Source organism: Arvicanthis niloticus, chromosome 15, assembly GCF_011762505.2.
Source record: "Arvicanthis niloticus isolate mArvNil1 chromosome 15, mArvNil1.pat.X, whole genome shotgun sequence".
NCBI classification, from domain to species: Eukaryota; Metazoa; Chordata; class Mammalia; order Rodentia; family Muridae; genus Arvicanthis; species Arvicanthis niloticus.
The window spans coordinates 29,624,310-29,644,721 of record NC_047672.1 but is presented as its reverse complement, the minus strand read 5'-3'; the positions used below and the strand labels follow the sequence as shown (position 1 = coordinate 29,644,721).

At 38.5% G+C, this 20,412-nt stretch overlaps 1 protein-coding gene across 2 annotated transcripts in view; it reads left to right on the top strand.

Annotated features, from left to right (window-relative positions):
• Exoc4 (exocyst complex component 4) overlaps positions 1–20,412 on the top strand; it is a 711,678-nt gene that overhangs the window by 310,961 nt on the left and 380,305 nt on the right. For both annotated transcript variants that reach the window (XM_034519115.2, XM_076913572.1), the window contains exon 10: positions 10,850–10,946. In XM_034519115.2, the coding sequence (XP_034375006.1) occupies positions 10,850–10,946 (97 nt within the window). The remainder of the gene's footprint in view (positions 1–10,849; positions 10,947–20,412) is intronic.

Here is a 20,412-nt window from a genome sequence, read left to right as displayed (position 1 = left end):
GTAGATCTCTGGGCATTTGAGGTTAGCCTGGACTACCAAGCTAGTTTTAAGAAAGCCAAAGCTACATAAAGAAATTGCATCTCAATAAAACATAGATAGATAGATAGATAGATAGATAGATAGATAGATAGATAGATAGATAGATAGATTCTTAGAGTGTGTGTGAAAGGCTCTGTGTGGGCAGTGGGGGTTCTCTATACACATGTGACTACAATTGCTTGTGGGGCCACAAGAAGGTCTTGTATCTCCTTAGTTGGAGTTACAGGCAGTTGTAAGCTGGAAATGAAGATCATGTCCTCTGGAAACTATGTCTGTTTCTCTAGCCTCTCAATTATCACACTTTCTGGTAGATTAGGATGTAGGATTATTAACCTTAAAATATGTTGATTCATTTTTCTTTCCGTGATATCTTAAAGTTCCCAAATTCTTAACTGGTTATTAAAAGATAAACTATTCCCACTCTCTCTCCTCCTTTTCCCTTCTCTTTGTCCCCTTTCCCTACCTCTTTCTTTCTCTCTCTTTTCCTTTCTGCTCTCTGTATCAAGGTGTATATTTCTTCTTTTGATTTATAAGCAAATAAGGACCATCTTTGAGGGACATGTTTATCTTAGTGACATTATTTTCCACTTCACTCTATTTTAAAGCTTCATTTGCATCGATTTGCATTGATAACTTTTTCTCCCACTCTCTTAATTAACTAGATTATTATAAAGCTTATTTGTCATTTAGAACATGTCCTCGTCTAGTTTCTTACCGGCTACCCTGTGACTTATCGACCAGGCTAATCTTGAACTCAGAGATCATCCTGATTCTGCCAGCCGAGTGTTGAGATGATAGGCAAGAGCCAGCACACCTGACAGATGTGTGTTCAGCTTTACATCTATAAAATGAGACAGTTTTCTTTCTTTGTAGGCATTGTTTTATGTGCTCCAACTGAATTCTGGGAGAGATTGTCTCGCAGCAGTTCCCAAATGCATTTTTAGATCGTACTCACAGATGTTTCCAGCAAATGAGATATGTCCTGAATATTGTATACTGTTACTTCTTTTTAGTCAAGACAAGTAGCATATGTTCTGCTTACAGGAACTTATATAGTCATGCCATCCCTAATTGAGGTTATCACCCTCTTCTCCTAGTTTTATGTTCCTGAGGAATCAAATGATTTTTCCTTTTGTTTTCCCAGTGAGTAGGTCCTTGGAATTTTCTTCCTTTTCATCTTCCCTTCCTCATCCTCTAGTGTCCTGTAGTAAAATTTCTTAGGTACTTGATAATAAGTGCCTCTCCTCTTCTCTTCTCTTCTTCTCTTCTCTTCTCTTCTCTTCTCTTCTCTTCTCTTCTCTTCTCTTCTCTTCTCTTCTCTTCTCTTCTCTTCTTCTCTTCTCTTCTCTTCTTCTCCCCTCCCCTCCCCTCCCCTCCCCTCCCCTCCCCTCCCCTCCCCTCCCCTCCCCTCCCCTCCCCTCCCCTCCCCTCCCCTCTCCTCTTCTCTTTCCTCTCCTCTCCTCTTTCCTCTCCTCTCCTCTCCCCTCTCCTCTCCTCTCCTTCCCCCTCCCCCTCCTCTCCCCTCCCCCTCTCTCCTCTCCCCTCTCCTCTCCTTCCCCCTCCCCCCTCCTCTCCCCTCCCCCTCTCTCCTCTCCCCTCCCCCCTCCTTTCCTCCCCTCCCTCCTCCTCTCCCCTCCCTCCCCTCTCCTCCCCCTCCCCCTCTCTTCTCCCCTCCCTCCCCTCTCCTCTCCCCTCCCCCCCTCTCTCCTCTCCCCCTGCCCCCTCTCGCCTCTCCCCTCCCCCTTCTCTCCTCTCCCCCTGCCCCCTCTCTCCTCTCCCCCTGCCCCCTCTCTCCTCTCCCCCTCCCCCTCTCTCCTCTCCTCTCTCCCCCTCCCCCCTCTCTCCCCCTCCCCCCTCTCTCCCCCTCAGGTCTCTCTCCCCCTCTGTCTCTCTCTCCTTCTCTCTCCCTCTCTCCCCTCTCCCCCTCCCCCTCTCTCCCTCCCCCTCTCTCTCCCTCTCTCCGCCCTCCCCCTCTCCCTCCCCCTCTCCCTCCCCCTCTCTCCCTCCCCCTTCCCCTTCCCCTTCCCCTCTCCTCTGTTTACAGATCAAAAGAGTTGTCTCTATGGTTCTGACCTCAGGAAAAGTAGGAAGTGTATTATTCCATGCACCTACCCTCTATCTGCCATTTTGGATTCTTGGCACCTGAGTGCAGCATGTACTCCAACCTTATAGATGCTTGGTAGCAGCAGATTCCACCATTTCCTTTAGGCAAGCCCTTTCTTTTCCCCTTCATCAAGGCTTTCTTCATCTGATGAATTGCCTAAATTTCTCTCTTACTAGAACCTTCCATTATGTTTCTATTTTTTCCCATTGTTCTATCAGAAAGGTTTTTTCCCCAGACCCTGACACTACCATGTTGCAGAGTTGTCTCTTGATGCTCCTGATTTCACATATTCCCCTTCCTCTGGGTTCTGGAAGCAGAAAGGACCTGTTAAGAAAGTCTTCATCCTTTTTTCTTGTTTTCCATGAAGTTAGTTCCATTCATCACTGCTCACCTTAATCCTTTAATTCAGAAGGGAAGTTAAGCATGAATTTCCTCAGTTTTTATAAACTTCTAATCTTCTGCTTTGTCACTCCACTCTTGTTCTCTGTGATCAAAGCACTATGACAAAAATTTCAATATAGCCTTTTGGTTGTTTGTTTTGGGTATTTGATTATATTATATGAGTCTGATTCTTGATAAAGGAAGAATACTATACATATACAAAATGCTTATTTTCCTCTGTAATAGAGATGGCAGGTTTCATTTCTCAGCACCTGTTATGACTGTGTATTACTCAGCTGATTTTCTGATGCGTGTGGAAATGACTTCTGATGCCTATGAGAGAGAAGAGTGGCTTCTTGAGTGATGGAGGCCACCCACATTTTGTTCTGTCGACTCCTGTGGTAACACACCATGCTGTTCATTTTGCTTATAGAGGTCTAGTGTCCACATTGTTAGGGCTGATTAGGACAGTGGATGGCATTGGTGTTGGGGGTAGTATTTTGTGAATATTAGCCACAAATTCATCTTGTGATTCTTAAAAGTTATCCTTGAGTATCACAATAGAGAGGTAATGAAGGAAAGAAGGACAGAAGGAGAAGGAATGAGAGTGGCAAGGAAGGAGATGCCCCCTGTAACCTACATGCCAGGGCCACTCCTCTGAACAGCAACTGATAGGACTTTTCACACTACATATTTCCCACTTTATTTCTTTTCTCTCTGATTTTAAAATGAACTGACACTTCTTAAGTATTTTAAATGTATATAAACCCCACAAAAATAAACACTATTTTTTCTTCATGGGGACTCAGATGTTGAAAAAGATATGGTGATAGATCCATGAGGTGATGGATCATGGGGGTGGAACACTCATAGGTTTGCTTGTCGTGAGGAAGCCAGAGAGAAGATATTCTGTGGGATTTTTATGGAGGAAACTAAAGGTGCAGTGTGGTGGTCCTGATCAGAGCATGAGAAGGGTATATTAGGTTTCTTTATTTTATAAAGAGAAATAGAAAAAAACTCATCTCTTCAAAAGGCATAGCCCCTTGTTGTCTTCTGTCTTCATGCTCTTTGCAACCCAGAGAGCCCTTGCCAGCCACTTGAGTGGCTGAAGTGCTTATCATATTCCCTGTTGGCAGTCTGAAGAGATGAGAAAGCATAGCTAGTTTTTTGTGTTAGAGAGGAAAAGATATTTCTAACACCAGGTAGATAATTAAATGTGCTTCTACCAAATATACTGCTTATATGATCCTTTTATAGAAAGAAAATAAAATTTTTTGAGTTCACTTGTTAATCAATAAGATGTTTTAGATATTGACCTTAATAACCAACATATGTTTAGTCTTGATTCTATGAAAAATCCATAAATATGTCATCTTATCTTAAAGTTGGCCTCAGTGTTCTATATTTTAGAATTTTTATGCATCACCATTTTCTTATTCAACATCTGAGTTCCTGCAAAGAGAAAATGATGCTGTTAAATAGGTTGATAATATTTATGTGTTTAAAATGCTTAGGAGGCGTCAGACTTAAGTTCGAGTACTGAGCCTACCATATGCATCCTTGAGCAGGCCCTGTACTTTTGATTCCCCAAAAGATGCTACATTTTTAAATTTTTTTATTTGGTAATAGTATTTTAAGCATATTATTAAAGTCAAGAGAGGAGATTTTTGTAAGGAGTTTAGCAGAGTATCCCTTTTGTGGTAGCAATTTAGTGACAGCATCTCTTTCCTTCCTCTTTGCCTTCTTGATTCATATCTAGGCTAACAGTAGCACCTTGGCCACAACAGTGGAAGAAACCAAGAATAAATGTAGTGAGCCATTATTAGAAACTTGGCAGAGTGTTCAACTTAGGCTGGAATAAGTAGCTTATTTCTATTTAAGACAATTTTGTCTACAAATAATATTTTAATTCATTTAACTCTTAAAACCTGAATTCCTGACTGAGCATATTTCTTCTAAAAATACATCAGTAGTTTCTTTATAGGCAGCTTATTGTCATAATTCATTTCTTCTAGAGAAGAGGATTCTTCATTTTGTTAATGCGTGTGTTCATTCAACAAATGCCTATTACATTTTAGAATCTATCCCAGCTACCAGGGATTTATTACTGATTAAAGTGGTGTTTTTTGTTGAAATTTATATCCTTAGCCTCAATTTGAGTCTCAATGTGATACTATCTTTAAAGTAGTTTTTTAGTAGTATCTTTAAAGTTGTTTTGTTTGTTTGCTTTTGGCCTGGTTTTTCTTGCTAGATCTATTTGAAACTTATCCTTTAACAAAACAATACCATCACAAGTCCTCGCTTGATTTTCTGAAATAGTAAATTAGTTGTGGGTAAGGATATTTTGCTATTACTTTTTCTTTGATTCAGGACCACACCTCAGGGTTCCCCTTAGAGACTGAAGGGTGATGGTATCACCAGACTGAGTTGTGAGGGCACAGCATGCTTTAAGAATAGACCCTTGCTGAAGAACTTAGTCTGTAAGACGGTCTCATATGCCAAGGTGACACTCCAGTTCAGAAAACTGAAACCACTCAGCTGATGCCTAGATCAAATTAAACATGATCTTTATTGATGCAAGTCGGCATTCCATATTTGTTATTCTGCACGTCTTTTCCAAAGTCAGATATTCATTGTGAAACACTCCATCTTTGCTGTAATTCTTTGCAATGTTGAAACCCATTTTGGTACCCAGGACACATTTAGAATGTCATTTGGGACTTGCCGTTTTCTGTAACTTAATGGAAGTCACTACTACATTCTGTTCTATTTTAATTTAAGAACTTGGCACAGGATATTTGTTCATAGTACTAGCATCTATATATTTGATATTGATTATTTTAACTGAAAAATTAAGAGTCAAGAACAGTTTATTTTATCTTGTCACACTCTGAATGTTCCTAGCAATTCTCTCAGTCTGTCACTGCGTTGACACTGACTCACAGCAATGGTTTTTTTAATTTATTACAAATTTATTTTTTACAAATTCGTTTGTTGGGCTCATTAAGAATATTGACCATTGCGGTTGCCAATGTAATATGGGCGTACATCCTTACCATTTTGATAGTTCCAGAATGGAAAAGTGAACTGGTTTCTTTGGGATGTGTGTGCTGGGTATCAAGCACTGTGCTGAATGCCCTTGTGTACAATTTCTCATGTGGACATTCACACATTAGGTTTGAAGAAATTGACCACAATTCCTGTTTTATAAAGTGGCTAGTTTAGACTCAGATTACTTTAATAAAACTTATTGCACTTACATTAATAATAAGTAACAGGTCTGGGATTTGATTAAGATTTACTGATTGTTCCTATCTCACCATGATCATTTCAAAGGCCAACATTTGTTTACAGTTTTTCTGAGGCATTGGTTTTCTCTATGTTATTAAGATGACTATATTCATTTTCTGTGACAACAAATCTCAGCCTGAAAGAGTCAAGGAATAGGTAAATTTAGCAGCTAATTTTGTCCAAATGAGTTCTAAAGAAATGGACTATTCTGTGAGTGCTAAAATGCTGTCATCCCGAAGTTGTTCTTGGCCTTGGGGTTTGTTGCCAGTCATCTGGGAGAGCTTGTCACACCGTTCTCCTCATTGCAAAAAGCAGGAAATATGGCTGGGGCATTCTTCCATCATCCTGTGCTGTACAGCCTGCTTGTAATCCTACTGTCAATTCATTTTCATTCCAACCATCCATCATCATTCACCGTTTTCTCTGGTGCCCATCCTCTGGCCTTCCCAGGTGAGATTAGACTGCAGGCATAATGAATGAAGGTGAGAGCTGCCCCTGCCTGGTCAGCGCATGTCACAGAACTTGAGCAGCTTGCTCCTTAATGGTCTTGACAGCAGTTCCCAGGCTACTTGACTGAATAGGAGAGCATATGAGGAGAGGTGAGTTCTATTTCTCACCCAGAATGCTGAAATGCCAAGCATGCATTTCTAGTTCATTTTGATGGTAGAGACATCAGGCTTTGTGAACCTGGGTCAGAGTCTTTCTTTTTGTTCTGATAGCTTATTTTTAAAGATAGTTCTTTGGGATGCTGTTTCTACTTTTCTTTGATTGGTAATTCAATTCCTTTGTCAATTTTGTGCTATAACAACAGAATATCACAGACTGAATTATCTAAAATGAAGAGAATTTCAATGTTGTTCAGATCTGGAGGACGAGCAGTTGAAATTAAGGCACAACAAGTAACTTTTCTGCATAGCATTTCATAATAGCAGAAGACAGAGAAAGGGTAAGAGAGAAGAAGGAATCAGATTTCTATAGTCATCTGTGTCCTTGGAAGTTTGCTTGAATCATTCATGTGAATGCATCCTCATCACAAAAAAATCTCAGATCTTAATACTAGTGAATTGGAGAGTAAGAGTCCAACACATGGTATGGGGGTGAGGTGGGGGGACACATTTATTCCATAGCACCTTATGACCTAGATTTAAACACTTGATTTATAAAGAGGAAATCCTACAATATGCAGTGAAGGTGCACATGAGCACAGAACACAAGGTTCTGTAGGTAGAATTTTGGTTAAGGCTTAAAGTAGACAAGAGTCTTTTTCACTTTCAATCACACTGGCAAATTACATGAGGGCCTCATCATTTCCCTCAGCTCCCAGGAGTTTTGAGCAGGGGACTGTGGCTAAGTTTGGAACTTCATACCCTGCCTTCCTCCCTTTGTTGTCACAGTTTCCTCTCTCCCACAGACACATCTAGGACCTCCATCCTTCATTGTTGCTAGTGTTTTTTTTATTGGCTCCACCTCTTAATCCATTGTGATAAGCATACAATTTATTATGTATTCCTACTACCTATAAGGCTTTAGGAGGAGTTACTCACATTTGCCGAGCTTCAACAGTTGACAACATTTTCATTCATGCTTTCCCATTTAATTTTAATATTATTTTGTCCATGTAGGTCTCCATTTCTTTTTTCATCAATACAATATGTACATCCTTGCTTAACCTCTTTAGATAGGTAGAGATAAGTTATGTAAGTATTAATGAAATCATGTAATGATAATAAAAGTGACATTTAAAGTTTGTGTTGGTTGTTTGTATAAGTTACTTTTAATAGAGTTGTGGGCTTTGGGAGACAAGATTGGATGTTTTAAACTAGATATTGTACTTAAAGGTTGATAGAAGAAATTCCCCTCCTTAAGTGAGCCCAGTGTGGCCAAGGCACACAGGTTGGGGATGCATACCATGTGTGCAGTGTATATGAAGAACTAGCAGTGTGCAGCTTGGTTCTTCTAAAATTACGGAGTCCTTAAAATCATAGCACTTGATATTTTTTGAACTCATTAAAAGTTACCTACTTTAATTCATTTCACTTTGAGCTAATACTTACGTTGAATAGAACTGAAGGTTATTTTTGTATCCATCTCATATAATTTTTTTTTAATTTGTCTTGTTGATGTTGTTGCTAGCATTCAGGAGAGAAATAACCTTGTTTGCCATGTACACATCTCCTTGGTTATTCCCTTCTGAGTAGGAGTCATGGTCTTGGGAGGAAAATTGTTGATTCAGAGAATAAATCTGCTGCTACTTTCTTTTCTCTGTTTGTAACTGGTCAATGTGCTCTTTTGAGGAAGAGGTTGGCTGAAGGAGTAGTGCGTCTGTGAGCCTGTTCCAAGCTCTCTCTCTTTCCCTCCTTATCTTCTTTTGTTTTGTCTATTCATTGAACCCAGGGTCTTGCTCATACAGAGAGCATTTTCTACTGCTAAGCTATGCCCTAGTCATTGTAATAGTCTTGGTGCTTTCATTTAAGTTGTAAAAATTAGCAAGACATCAATAGTTAATATTGTGTTGTGATGCAGAGTTTGAGAATGTGAAGAAGCAGGGCATGAATCTGAAGGAAGAGTGGTACATTTCATCATATTTTTGTTAGAAATCAGAGCTGCGCTGACGGTTTGGGGAGACAACTGATCCTAACGGTATCTGTCTAATGCTGATGCCTCTAGGAAGTGCTGACACTGCTGGATCTAGACTGCTGGAGCTCCACATGGGTTATCAATCTCCTAGATGCCTGAGACCAAACACCATCAGCTTTGCTTTGTACCTGATAGCATGCAAAGAATTCTGATCAAGAAAAAAATTAAACTAAAGAGAAAAAAAATATCATTTAGATAAAAAAAATGATCATTTAGGTCATTTAGATATTTTGACAAAATTCCCTAAATAACATGGTTTGTGTGTTTGTGTGTGTATGTGTGTGTGTGCATGTGTGGGCTCCAGAATTCTGAAACATATGAGGAAAAATGAGGTAAATGAAGAGTAGAGTACCAATTACACACAGACACACACACACACCATGAGTCTGAAGAACAAAGCCTAGCTTAATAGACAAATGGGCTTGCTAACTGAACATGGAAGATAGGTTTGTTTATTCATTAATAGAAGCTGTTAGAAAACCTCTTTCCTTCGTTCCTTCCTTCCTCCCTCCTTCCCCTCTCTCCCTCCCTCCCTCCCTCCCTCCCTCCCTCCCTCCCTCCCTCCCTCCCTCCCTCCCTCCCTCTTTTTCTTTGTTTCTCTCTAAGACAGGTCCTTTATAGGCAAACTTTGCTGCTTTCTCCCTGTATTAAGTGTTGAAACAAGGGTTTTGCATATGATCTGTACTTATTCTACCCTCTGAGCTACACCCACAGCCTTATCAACATAAACCAAACTACACTTCCCACATGGAGACATCATGGCGTTTCAAATGGAATATTGGGGCTTCTCAGGCTAGGTATGCCCTGATCCCTCCAATTTATGCCAATCAGAAAATTCACTCCTCTTAGAGTAGCATAACATGGAGAGGAGCTAGGGATGGTATTATTTGAATTTCATTAAAAGAAAAACAAAAACAAACAAACAAACAAACAAAACCAACCAACCAAACAACCCCAAACCCCACTGGGGTTGGTGCTGGTAAAAGCATATCTTACAGTTTCTGAAGTCATGTTCAGCTTTCTATATTCTACAACTATTTCTCTGCAGCAAAATGGTGATGTTAATTGTTACTACCTCAGCATGTGAGCTTGGGGATTGCTTCCTGCACTGTGACCTTTTGATATTTCAGCTAATTACCAATTAAGAGCCATTTGAGGAAGGGATATAAGTCCTGGTTGGCATTGCAAATCTACTTGAAGACTTCTGATAGCATCAAGAAAACAGCAATTTTGTACTTTGCAAAATACTTGACAGTAGCCTGAACTAAAATCCTGCTAGCAATATGCTATCCTCCTTTAAGACAATTAGATTTTTGGTGAAATAGGGTAGCACTTAATGGAAAACATGACTGCTACTAGCTTCAAATCAGCTATTCCGAGGGCTGGCGTGTGTGCAGCTTATAGTTTTAAGACTATCTTGATGAATTTCTTTCTAATTTGTGTGTGTGTGTGTGTGTGTGTGTGTGTGTTTTACCTGCATGTATATCTGTGGGTTACTTGTGGGTCCGGTGCCCTAGGATGCCAGAAGACAGCATCAGATCTGCTGTAAGTGGAGTTGCAAATTGTTTTGAGCTATCTCCTGATCCTCTAGAAGGAGCACCTAGCACTTCCAGACACTGACCTATTTTTTTCTTCCCCCAAATTTAGTTTTCTTACATTTGCTTATTGAATGTATTTGAGATATTTTTGAAAATTTTTCAACATTTATTTAGTCAAATAAGATTTCTCTATGAAGATCTTATTTTTTTTAAAAAAAGATTTATTTTGTGTGTGTGTGTGTGTGTGTGTGTGTGTGTGTGTGTTCTCTGTCTGTATGCATTCCTTCCTGCCAGCAGAGGGCATCAGATCCCAGTACAGATGGTTGTGAGCCCACCATGTCATTGCTGAGAATTAAGCTCAGGACCTCTGAAAGAGCAGCCAGTGCTTGTAAACGCTGAGCCATGTCTTCAGTCCCAAAATTCAACATTTTAATAACCAGGATTATATCTCCCAGTATTATATAAAAGTAGTAGTATGTCTTTCAGTCACTGGGTTTTTTGACTTGGTAACAATATGACAAATTGGATTTATGTACATTTTATAATCTTGGATCCTTTTCCATCTCTGTATACCCTCCTTTCCAAAGAAGACACTGAGTAAAAGAAAAGTTTTAGCTTCAACTCTGCTATAACCTTGAGGCATTTAGTCTTCTTGGACTTTCATGTTTGTCCTTGCTGGGTATTTACACCATACATTGTTGAAGAGAAAGACCGGATTATGTCTTTTGCAATAACTGTAAATACTGTGGTAATTTTGAGGCAGCCCTTGTGATTATGCAACACTTGTGCAGATAAACTTGGTTTGCTTATTCATAAAACTTCTAATTAGCTAAATCTCAGTTTTCATTTTTCCTGGAAGGAGGTCCTGATGACAACTTAATTGAAGGTGGAGGAACAAAATTTGTCTGCAAACCTGGAGCCAGAAATATTACCGTCATATTCCATCCATTACTGAGGTAAGTCAGCTCCTGTGATGTACTTATCTGTGATCAATATTCCCATTACTTATGCTGATGTTCTGGGTGCCGATAGTTCAGCCAGCATTCAGTCAAGTCATTAGAAGAAAGAAACTTGTTTCATTTTGTAAGGTTTCACAATGAAAGTTAGTCAATAGACCAGATAATGTCGGGGAGAAATAGCTCACAGACACTTTAGTTTGATTTTCTTTACTTTCTTCTCTAGTCCTGCCCATTCTGTCCATTTCTCCTCTTGTTTTCTTGGATTTGTCTCAGTGGTTGGCAAGCCAGGGTCCACTGGCAACATCTAGCCTGCTGTCTGTTTTTATAAATACACATTTGTTGACCACAGTCTTGTCCCTTGTCCATGTGTGGCCTTACTCTGCCTCTGCACTGGTATCACACACATGAAGAAACATTACGGCATAACTTCTGGCCCACAAGCCTGTGGTAGTTTTCTTTGTAGTTCTTCAGGAGAAAAACACATCATTGACCCATGGTGTGTCTTACATGGTTACACTGATGACTCCTTTACTATCCCTTGAGAATCAGCAAATCCTGAACAGATGGGATTTGCATTAACCTGAATGATATTAAGAGTAAAATATATGGCTTTGTTTCTTGGAATATAATTTGATGGTGAGCAGAATAATATCTCTTACATGCTCACTTTATAATTATGCTACATTGTAGGAAAGAAAAATTCATGATTCTTTCACACACAAAATATTCTAAATCCTAAGTACAGGCACTTTTCTCCCAGAGTTAAAAGGACAACTGCTCAGTGGTCATCCTCTCTGCCGTACAATTAATAATTTCTAGGGGTCTGTGTGCATGACAGAGTTAAAACGATTTATAACTTACAAAAATTAACTAACATGCTGTAGTTAACTAACATGCTGTAGTTAATACTGTAGTTCATTAAATTTATTTTGAACATACATGAAGAATAAACATATACATTAATATGGTAACATGATATTCTCATACATATAATAATCTTGCCCCCCCCAGGGTACATAACTTAGACATTCATTTATTGATTGATTGATTGATTTGCAAAACTTCAAAATACTTCTTTTAGAAGTACACACCATTGTTGTAGCCCTCCTGCTGCGCAGCTGGGTACCAGTTCTTTCTTTCTCCACCTCTCTCACCGAGGCTACTTATTGCTCAGCTTGCCCATCTGCCCTCCCCTAGGCACCCTGCTCTCTGCTGACCTGCATTCCATTCTTCCCTTATATGGATGAACTTTTAGATCACAGAAGAATGACATCATGCGGTTGGATTTATGTTGTCACAAATGACAGAATTTTATTTTTATGACTAAATACTATTCCATTGTGTATAACTATCACATTTCTTTTATCCAGTCATCAGCTGAATGGTACTCTGGGTGTTTCCACTTTACCGTTGGGTATGATCATGGCATGGGAATTGCTGGATAATATGATAGTTCTATTCTTAATTTTGTGGGACCTTTGCATTGTTTTCCGTAATGGTTATATTAATGGACGATATGGGTTTAGACACATAATATAATATTTCTTTTCTCTGCAAACAACCATTATATATTTGCTCTATTTTATGTAAAGGAACAGAAACTTTTGATTCTTTACAAATTGTGTCTCAGAATACTATATTAACTTTCTAAAACTCTTGCTGGAAGTAAATTCACTTAAGAATCATGGGATTAAGAAGAATAAGATAATATTTAGGTTTTGATATATATTATGTGTTGCCTATTATAATGTAAAACTGCTGTATTTAACAATATTGTTCAGATATACCATGACTTCTTCAATTATTTTAGCCTTTGTTCTGCAATTACAATTGCTTTTACAGACTTTTACTTAGTGTCATTTATTGTTAAGAAAGAAGATTGTAGCTGAATCTTTATGGGCCTCTTCTAAATTCAGTTTACGCTGTACTTTGCTACCTTGTTTTGCAATAGCTTGGGAGAGTTAATCCCTTGTGTCTACGTTTATTCCGAGTGTGGAGGGAAGCCTGTGAAGGGTAGAACGTCATGCATTGTCTAACTAACAGCTTTTAGTCCAGCACTCCTGCTGCATTGCTTGAGAGCTGTTTTATTGCGTCAGACTCCCACTTCTCTTACGTACTCCATCTGTATTCTAACTCAGAGTGGTAACTTAGTGTTGACAAGAACTGAAGGTTTATCACATGATATAAATCATCATTAATTTTTTTCTTTGTATATCTCTTAATGAAACTAACAAGAATATTATGTGGCTTGGAGGGAGAATTAATTCTTTGTAACCATTTTACAGTTGCAGGCTTTATGTTAGCCCTTGGCACAAATTTAAACCTTGTTCTATAAAGGCACTATTTAGATTCAGTTAAAATCTAATAAGAGGCTTATAAAACTTAAATAGCTAAGTCCTTTAGTACTTTTTAATTTTAGTTATTATTTTCCAACCTTTTCTACGTGTCCATTATTTCTTCTTAAGTTTATAAATTAATTTTTGCAATTAGGAGAATTTAACCTATATATAAATAGTATATTTTCACACATTAATTTTTATCATTAGTTAATTCTTTATTAGTAGTTTTGTTAATAGTGTATTTCAACATATGTTCTTATCTGAGAGACAATATGGCAAAATGAGACTGACAGAATAGAAGAATAGAAAGATATCAGGCAGTAGGAGACTTAAAATTTAAAATGAAAACTCTAACAGGGTACATTGGCTCTTTTCCTTTAGTTTTTGTCACCAGTTATTTCCTGAGCTCTGCTTTTGTGTAAGGTTTAAGGAAACAAGGTGAGACCACATCATTGTCTCTGAGGTGCTTGCTGGGGAACTTGCCAGGAGGTAGAAGTTAACAGGTCTGGATGCAGCAGTTACTGAGAAGGACATGGATCACTGGAATCTTTGATGCCTGTCAGGGAAGATAAATATGCAGGGACTCTCATGAAGCAGTTCGACAATTCTTATAATGACATATTCTATTAGATTTTCTACTTAGATCAAATAATTCTGTTCCTGACTCATCCCAGACCCTTTCTAATTGCTTATGACAGTGGTTTTTGTTTATATCTTAAATCATGATTATGACGTTCAGGCACAACTTTGCTCACAATGACATTTATCATTAATTAAATAGTAACAGCTAATATTTGTGCTAATAGATTGCATAAGCTTCCTTGTGACTTCCTTACTCGGAGACACATTTTTCTCTGCTAACTCCCCACTCAGTCTAACATCACTGTTACTGTCTTTTTGAACCTTTCCATATGGCTTGTACACTCCCTTTATGAGGACAGCACTTTTGTAACTTCTATTTATCTGGCAGTCCATTCATTAGTGCCTAGAGGGTTCTGTACTGGAAACTGAACTGTCCTTCTGAGAACACTGCAGAATTGATTCCCTTCATTTTGTTTGATATATTCCCAGAAGTCATTTGTTCTTCCCTCTTGTACAGTTATTCAACAAACTCTTCCCTTTGGGTGACCCATAGTCTTATTTTCACAGTCTCCTCATAACCATGGCAGCCTCATCTCTAGGAAATCAGAGGCAAATGGACTGGCTCCCATTTGTTCACCCCAATAACTCCGCTGGCCTTTTTATGTTTATTTAATATTTTCTTACTGTAAACTTTTTGGTCAGACTTTTATCTTCAAAAGATGGGATATAGAATCTTCTTGTTTGCTTTACTCTTAGCCTACCAAGACATTGTGAGCAGTTCCACCCCACTGACAGCTTGCACTGAGAAGAGGTCATCTCATCTGTTTATCTGTCTATGTATCTAAATGAGAAAAACATACGGAAACAAAATTCATATTGCCTAAATTACTGAGCATTTTAATTTTCTTCGTATATTAGCAAAGAGTTGATTAGTCCTCATGTTCATTTCTTCATTTTAATTTTTATGACTCGCCGGGCAGTAGTGGCGCACGCCTTTAATCCCAGTACTTGGGAGGCAGAGGCAGGCGGATTTCTGAGTTTGAGGCCAGCCTGGTCTACAGAGTGAGTTCCAGGACAGCCAGGGCTACACAGAAAAACCCTGTCTCGAAAAACCAAAAAAAAAAAAAAAAAAAAAAAAAAAAAAAATATGACTCTATGACTGGGAAATGCCTCTATATTTCAGGATTCCAAAGGCCTTAGACATTTAAAATTAAAAAATCATGTTAAATGCATTTTACAGTGTGTTGATTCTTTTGCTGGATGCCTTTTAGAGAATCTGAGTTGAGAAGGTCTTTGTAAGAGCATGTCTCTTAATTGGACCTGATGATGCAGTAAGAGAAGTGGCCCTGAATATTTGAGGAAAGAAGCCCAGGCCAGAAGGATGGCCAGTGAAATGGAAAATGGTTCCTTGGAACATAGTTGGCTTGATGGGGCCACTGTGTGCCCCTCAATCGTCTCTGATGGATGCTGTGAAGTGGGAACTTGTACTCAATGTGGTTAGAATGGAAATGGCTTCCCTTTTTTTTGAGTAAAGAGAGCATTAAATAGAGACTTACAGTGGAAATATAGGGTCAGGCCAGTGGTACATGTCTGTAATTCCAGTACTCTAGAGTCCGAGACAGGTGGATATCTTGAGTTTGAGACCTGGACAACCAGGGCTACACAGAGAAATCCTGTTTCAAGTGCGTGCGTGTATATGTATGTGTGTGTGTTGGAAATTATAGAGCAAGTCTAATAATACTGTCATTCAAGATCCATTACATTATGACTTTTGAAGTACAGAAGAGCTCTTGTTAAGGATTGGGTCAATATAACTTAGTGTATGTGGTTGGTATAGGTTGGAATAATTTACTATATCAAAAATGGTATGTGCCTCCAAGCAATGATGTATCTAAAAGTAGAATGTGTAATTTGATGGTATTTGATAAATGCTATGTGGTGAAAATCAGGATTCCCTGAAGTGTTCATCCCACCTCTGATTTCTGACATAGTGTACTTCAAAAAACACTTATGAGGTCTTGTTTTTTTGTTGAAGCAATGAATGAACTGGCAGGCTTCATTATAAAAGTCATGGTTTAATTTTGTTTTTCATAGTAGGATTTGCTTGCTAATCTTTCCAAATTTAGAGAATAACCACAGAAGAATGAATTCATTGTCAAATTAAATGTTAGTCTAAACATAGTCTAACACAAAAGTGTCTGTTTTGGAAATATGTTGATGATTACAAAACTTTTCTATACAAAACTTGCTTTAAAATTATTGAACTCTTCTGTTGGATTTTCTCCTTATAATCAGACATTGTATGAGTCCATCACTGTTTCTTAATATTGGATAGGTGGATATCTGTGTGTTCATGTGGTTTGCTTTAAAAGGAAGTTTGAATACTTAAAGTAAACATGAATGTCAAGAATCTAAATAGTTATTCTATATTTTTTTGCCAGTGTTTTTATCTTTGAGAAATGTACAAATGTTATTTCCACTATGGCAGTTTGATGTATGCAGTGATATTTGGAAGTGTGTGTTTCTGAGCATTCAAGGCATGTGGTATCTTCATGCAGATACATACTTGTTCTTAATGAGAGGAAGCTTATGTCGACGTGGTAAAAGCTGCTGTGATTTCTGATATAGTGCACTTCAAAAAATACTCACAAAGTTTTCACTAGAAATTTCAGTAGTTGACATTGTGACTCATACACCATTCATACATAAGAGACAATGTGGCCATTGTGTCATATTTTTAAGAGATACAACAGTTTTTTTCTGAATTATGAAAAATAATTATCAGACTGTCTGAACTATGAGGCCTGAGGTATACTATACAGTGGTTTATGTAGATTCTAAAACTCACATGTGAATACATATTTTCTACGTTATATTATGAATGTGAACTGCTTTTAATCTTCTATCAAATATTTGGAGATGAAATTATTTTTTTATTCTGAGCTTTTCTTTTGACCTTTGTCTTTTCAAACCATGTTTCGTGATACATGCTACACATTGGTCACAAAACCTTACACCTGAGTGAAAATGGAAGTCCATCAGGGAGTCACCTTCCTTATATGTATATGAGCATGTGCCTTTCATCTAGCTTGAAATAAGAATTTGGTAGTCTATTTACATAAAATGTCCAGATATTTGTATAAAATATAAACAGAAACTTAAGAAAATTGGAAAGATTTGTGAAGAACTAAAGATTTGATTAAATGTTAAAAATGTGGCTTATGCCTTCCAGTCTGGGCCCCAAAACTGAGCAGATCCCGGGTGGCAGCTCTGTACCCAACCTCACAAAACCCAGAGGAAGCGGGCTCCCAGGAGCTCTAACCTGGCCAGTATCTTAGGTAAGGAGACAGTAACACCCACCCCAAACAGGGAGTAACTGGGACCCACTAGGACCTAGGAAGTCACTTCTGGCCCAGAGCACTGCTTCCTTCAGGTCTGCGCCTGAACACTGAGCAGATCTTGGGCCTCAGCTCTAACCGCAGCAGCAACACCCACCCCTAACAGTTCTGACACAACCAAGATAATAGGAAAGACAGGCTCCAGTCAGAGACAGGGCAGGTAGCACTAAGGAGATACAGATGGCAAAAGGGAAGCATTAGAACCTAGTTCTCCCACACTAGAAAGTCCTGAATTTCCCATATCACCAGCAAAGCAAGATTCAGATTTAAAATCACCTCTAATGATGATGATAGAGGACTTTAAGAAGGACATAAATAACACTCTCAAAGAATTTGAGGAGAACACAGGTAGACAGGTAGAAGCCCTTAAAGTGGAAACACAAAAATCCCTTAAAGAATTACAAGAGAACACAACCAAACAGGTGAGGGAATTGAATAAAACCATCCAGGACATAAAAATGGAAGTAGAAACAATCAAGAAATCACAAAGGGAGACTACCCTGGAGATAGAAAACCTAGGAAAGAAATCAGGAGTCACAGACACAAGCATCACCAACAGAATACAAGAGATAGAAGAGAGAATCTCAGGTGCAGAAGATATCATAGAAAATATTGAGACAACTGTCAAAATGCAAAATGCAAAAAGTTCTTAACACAAAACATCCAGGAAATCCAGGACACAATGAGAAGACGAAACCTAAGGATAATAGGTATAGAAGAGAGTGAATATTTTCAACTTAAAGGGCCAATAAATATCTTCAACAAAATTACAAAAGAAAACTTCCCTAATCTAAAGAACAAGATGCCCATAAACATATAAGAATCCTACAGAATGCCAAATAGACTAGACCAGAAAAGAAATACCTTCTGTCACATAATAATCAAAACACCAAATGCACAAAACAAAGAAAGAATCTTAAATACAGTAAGGGAAAATGGGCCAAGTAACATATAAAGGCACTCCTATCACAATTACACCAGACTTCTGGTCCTAAGAAACAAGCCTGGAGTACCCATTTTAAAACCTCCAGCCTGAGAACACAAAGGGAGGGACTCATGCCTCTACCTCTATAGGTAGTTGAGGGTAGCCTTGTCAGGCATCAATGGAAGTGGACAGCCCTAGTGTCTGAAAGTTTAGATTCCCTAGTGTTGGGTAATTCGAGAGCAGGGAGGCAGGAATGGGAGGATGGTGGGAGCACACCCTCATAGAAATAGGAGGAGGGGGGATGGGATAAGGGGTTTTGGGGTGGGAATGGGAGAGAAGATAACATTGGACGGTAAATCAATAAAATGTCCAATAAAAAAACAGATAATGGGTCTGGCAATTGTAGTTGAGCAGTTGAGACTTTTTGTAAACAGTTTATTAAGGAGATGTCATATAACCCTCAAGTACAAGGTATTTTGAAAGAGGCCCATGGAAATTTAAAAAGATTGGTGAGACATACTGTTGCTGAGAAAAAGAATGATGCCAACCTGTGAGCTTGCTGAGTGCCCTGACAAGGGTGACTGGGGGAGCTGTATTGGACATATGTTCCTGACCCACCTTTGCTTGACTATATCCCAGATTGGACAAGCTGCCTTGCCTCAAGTTTTTAGACCTTATGGGATAGATAATCGAAAAGAGAAATTATGTCTCTTGTATTCTTCTTAAAGGTGACCAGCTATTCGAACTCAATCATGTACTGGTCTAGAAATCAATTCAGTATGGCAAATAACAGTCTACTTTTGGAAGACTGGACTTTGTCAGAGACATATTTGGAAGCTAGCTGTAGCTCACTATGATGTTAGGATAGCAAAAGATAATGTTGAGACAGAATCTGGATTTCAAACAAGGGTTAATGCATTTTTTAAAGTTCTTTTAATTTTCAAGCTAAAATTGTTTTTGTCTCATCTACAGTATTTATTGTAAGTTTCATTGAATGTATAATTCCCAATTATGTTAGTGTGTTGAAACCTGGCATATCTGTTACAAGGTTCTATCAGCCAGCTTTCATCTCACTGCCCTGAGTATTTGAAAAACTTGATTCTCTAAAAAAAAAAAAAAGCACGAAAGTGCTGGAAGAAGTGAGTTAGGCTTTAAGCAGAATCAAGAGGGTAACAGGTTTGATTATTGCTTGTATAACAGCTTTAATTCCATTAATTGCTATCACCACTGCTTTTCCGAATAGCATTGACAAAGATTTAAGACAACTATTTTTGTTAACCATCTAGCAAAAAAATGTATTGAGTATACAAAAGGATTAATATAGGTACCTGGAACAACGAATGATGCTCTATAACCCATTCAGATTATCTGAAGGAGGTTCAGGGTTCAAGAGTTAGGAGCCATCCTAAGTGTCATGATAAATATCATTGGAGTAGTGTTACTTTTCAATTTTACAATGATTGTCATTATAATTAGAAAAAAGTTTAAAGATACCTGTAGGATATTTGGCGTAATCCTAACACCTCTCTGGGTGTGTTAACTTTGCATAGTGAGATTATGGATTTAAAGAATGCTGCTCTGTTGACTTTTGATGCTGCAGATAATGCTGATAAAATTATCCATGGACTGAGTTTAGTAATTCTATTTTGGTCAAACCTCAGGAATTGCATATATATATAGCTTAATCAGGCTAGCCCTTCTTGTCCTGGGAATACTTTTATTCCTGCCTATTGTGTTAAAGCGTATCTTTAACAACATCAATATGTTGGCAACCAAAGTACATGGCTTAAACCTGAAAATGGATCCCCCAGACAGAGTTATTAAATTAACAGGCTGGCAAGCCAAGGACAGGTAAGATTTTGCACAGAGCCTTACCAACCTAAGACCAAAGTGCATTGCCTTTGATAATGCATATTCCATGATGAGTAAGGGAGGCATTCTTGTCAGAAAAACCTAAGACAGGCTCAGTCTTGTTAACAAAATAAAAAGGGGGGAGAGGCGGAGAGCCTTTGAGGCTGCCTGGCAAGAAGCTGACAGTGGCCAAGGTCAAGGAAATGGGCTCAGCTCCTTGGTAGGACTATGACATTGGCCAAGGACAAGGAAGTAGGTTTCAAACAGGAATCTGACATTAGACTAGAACAAAGAAGTAGTTTCAGGTAAGAATCTAAATTGTAGGCTACAACAAAGAAGTAATCTCAGGCAGGAATCTAAATATTAGG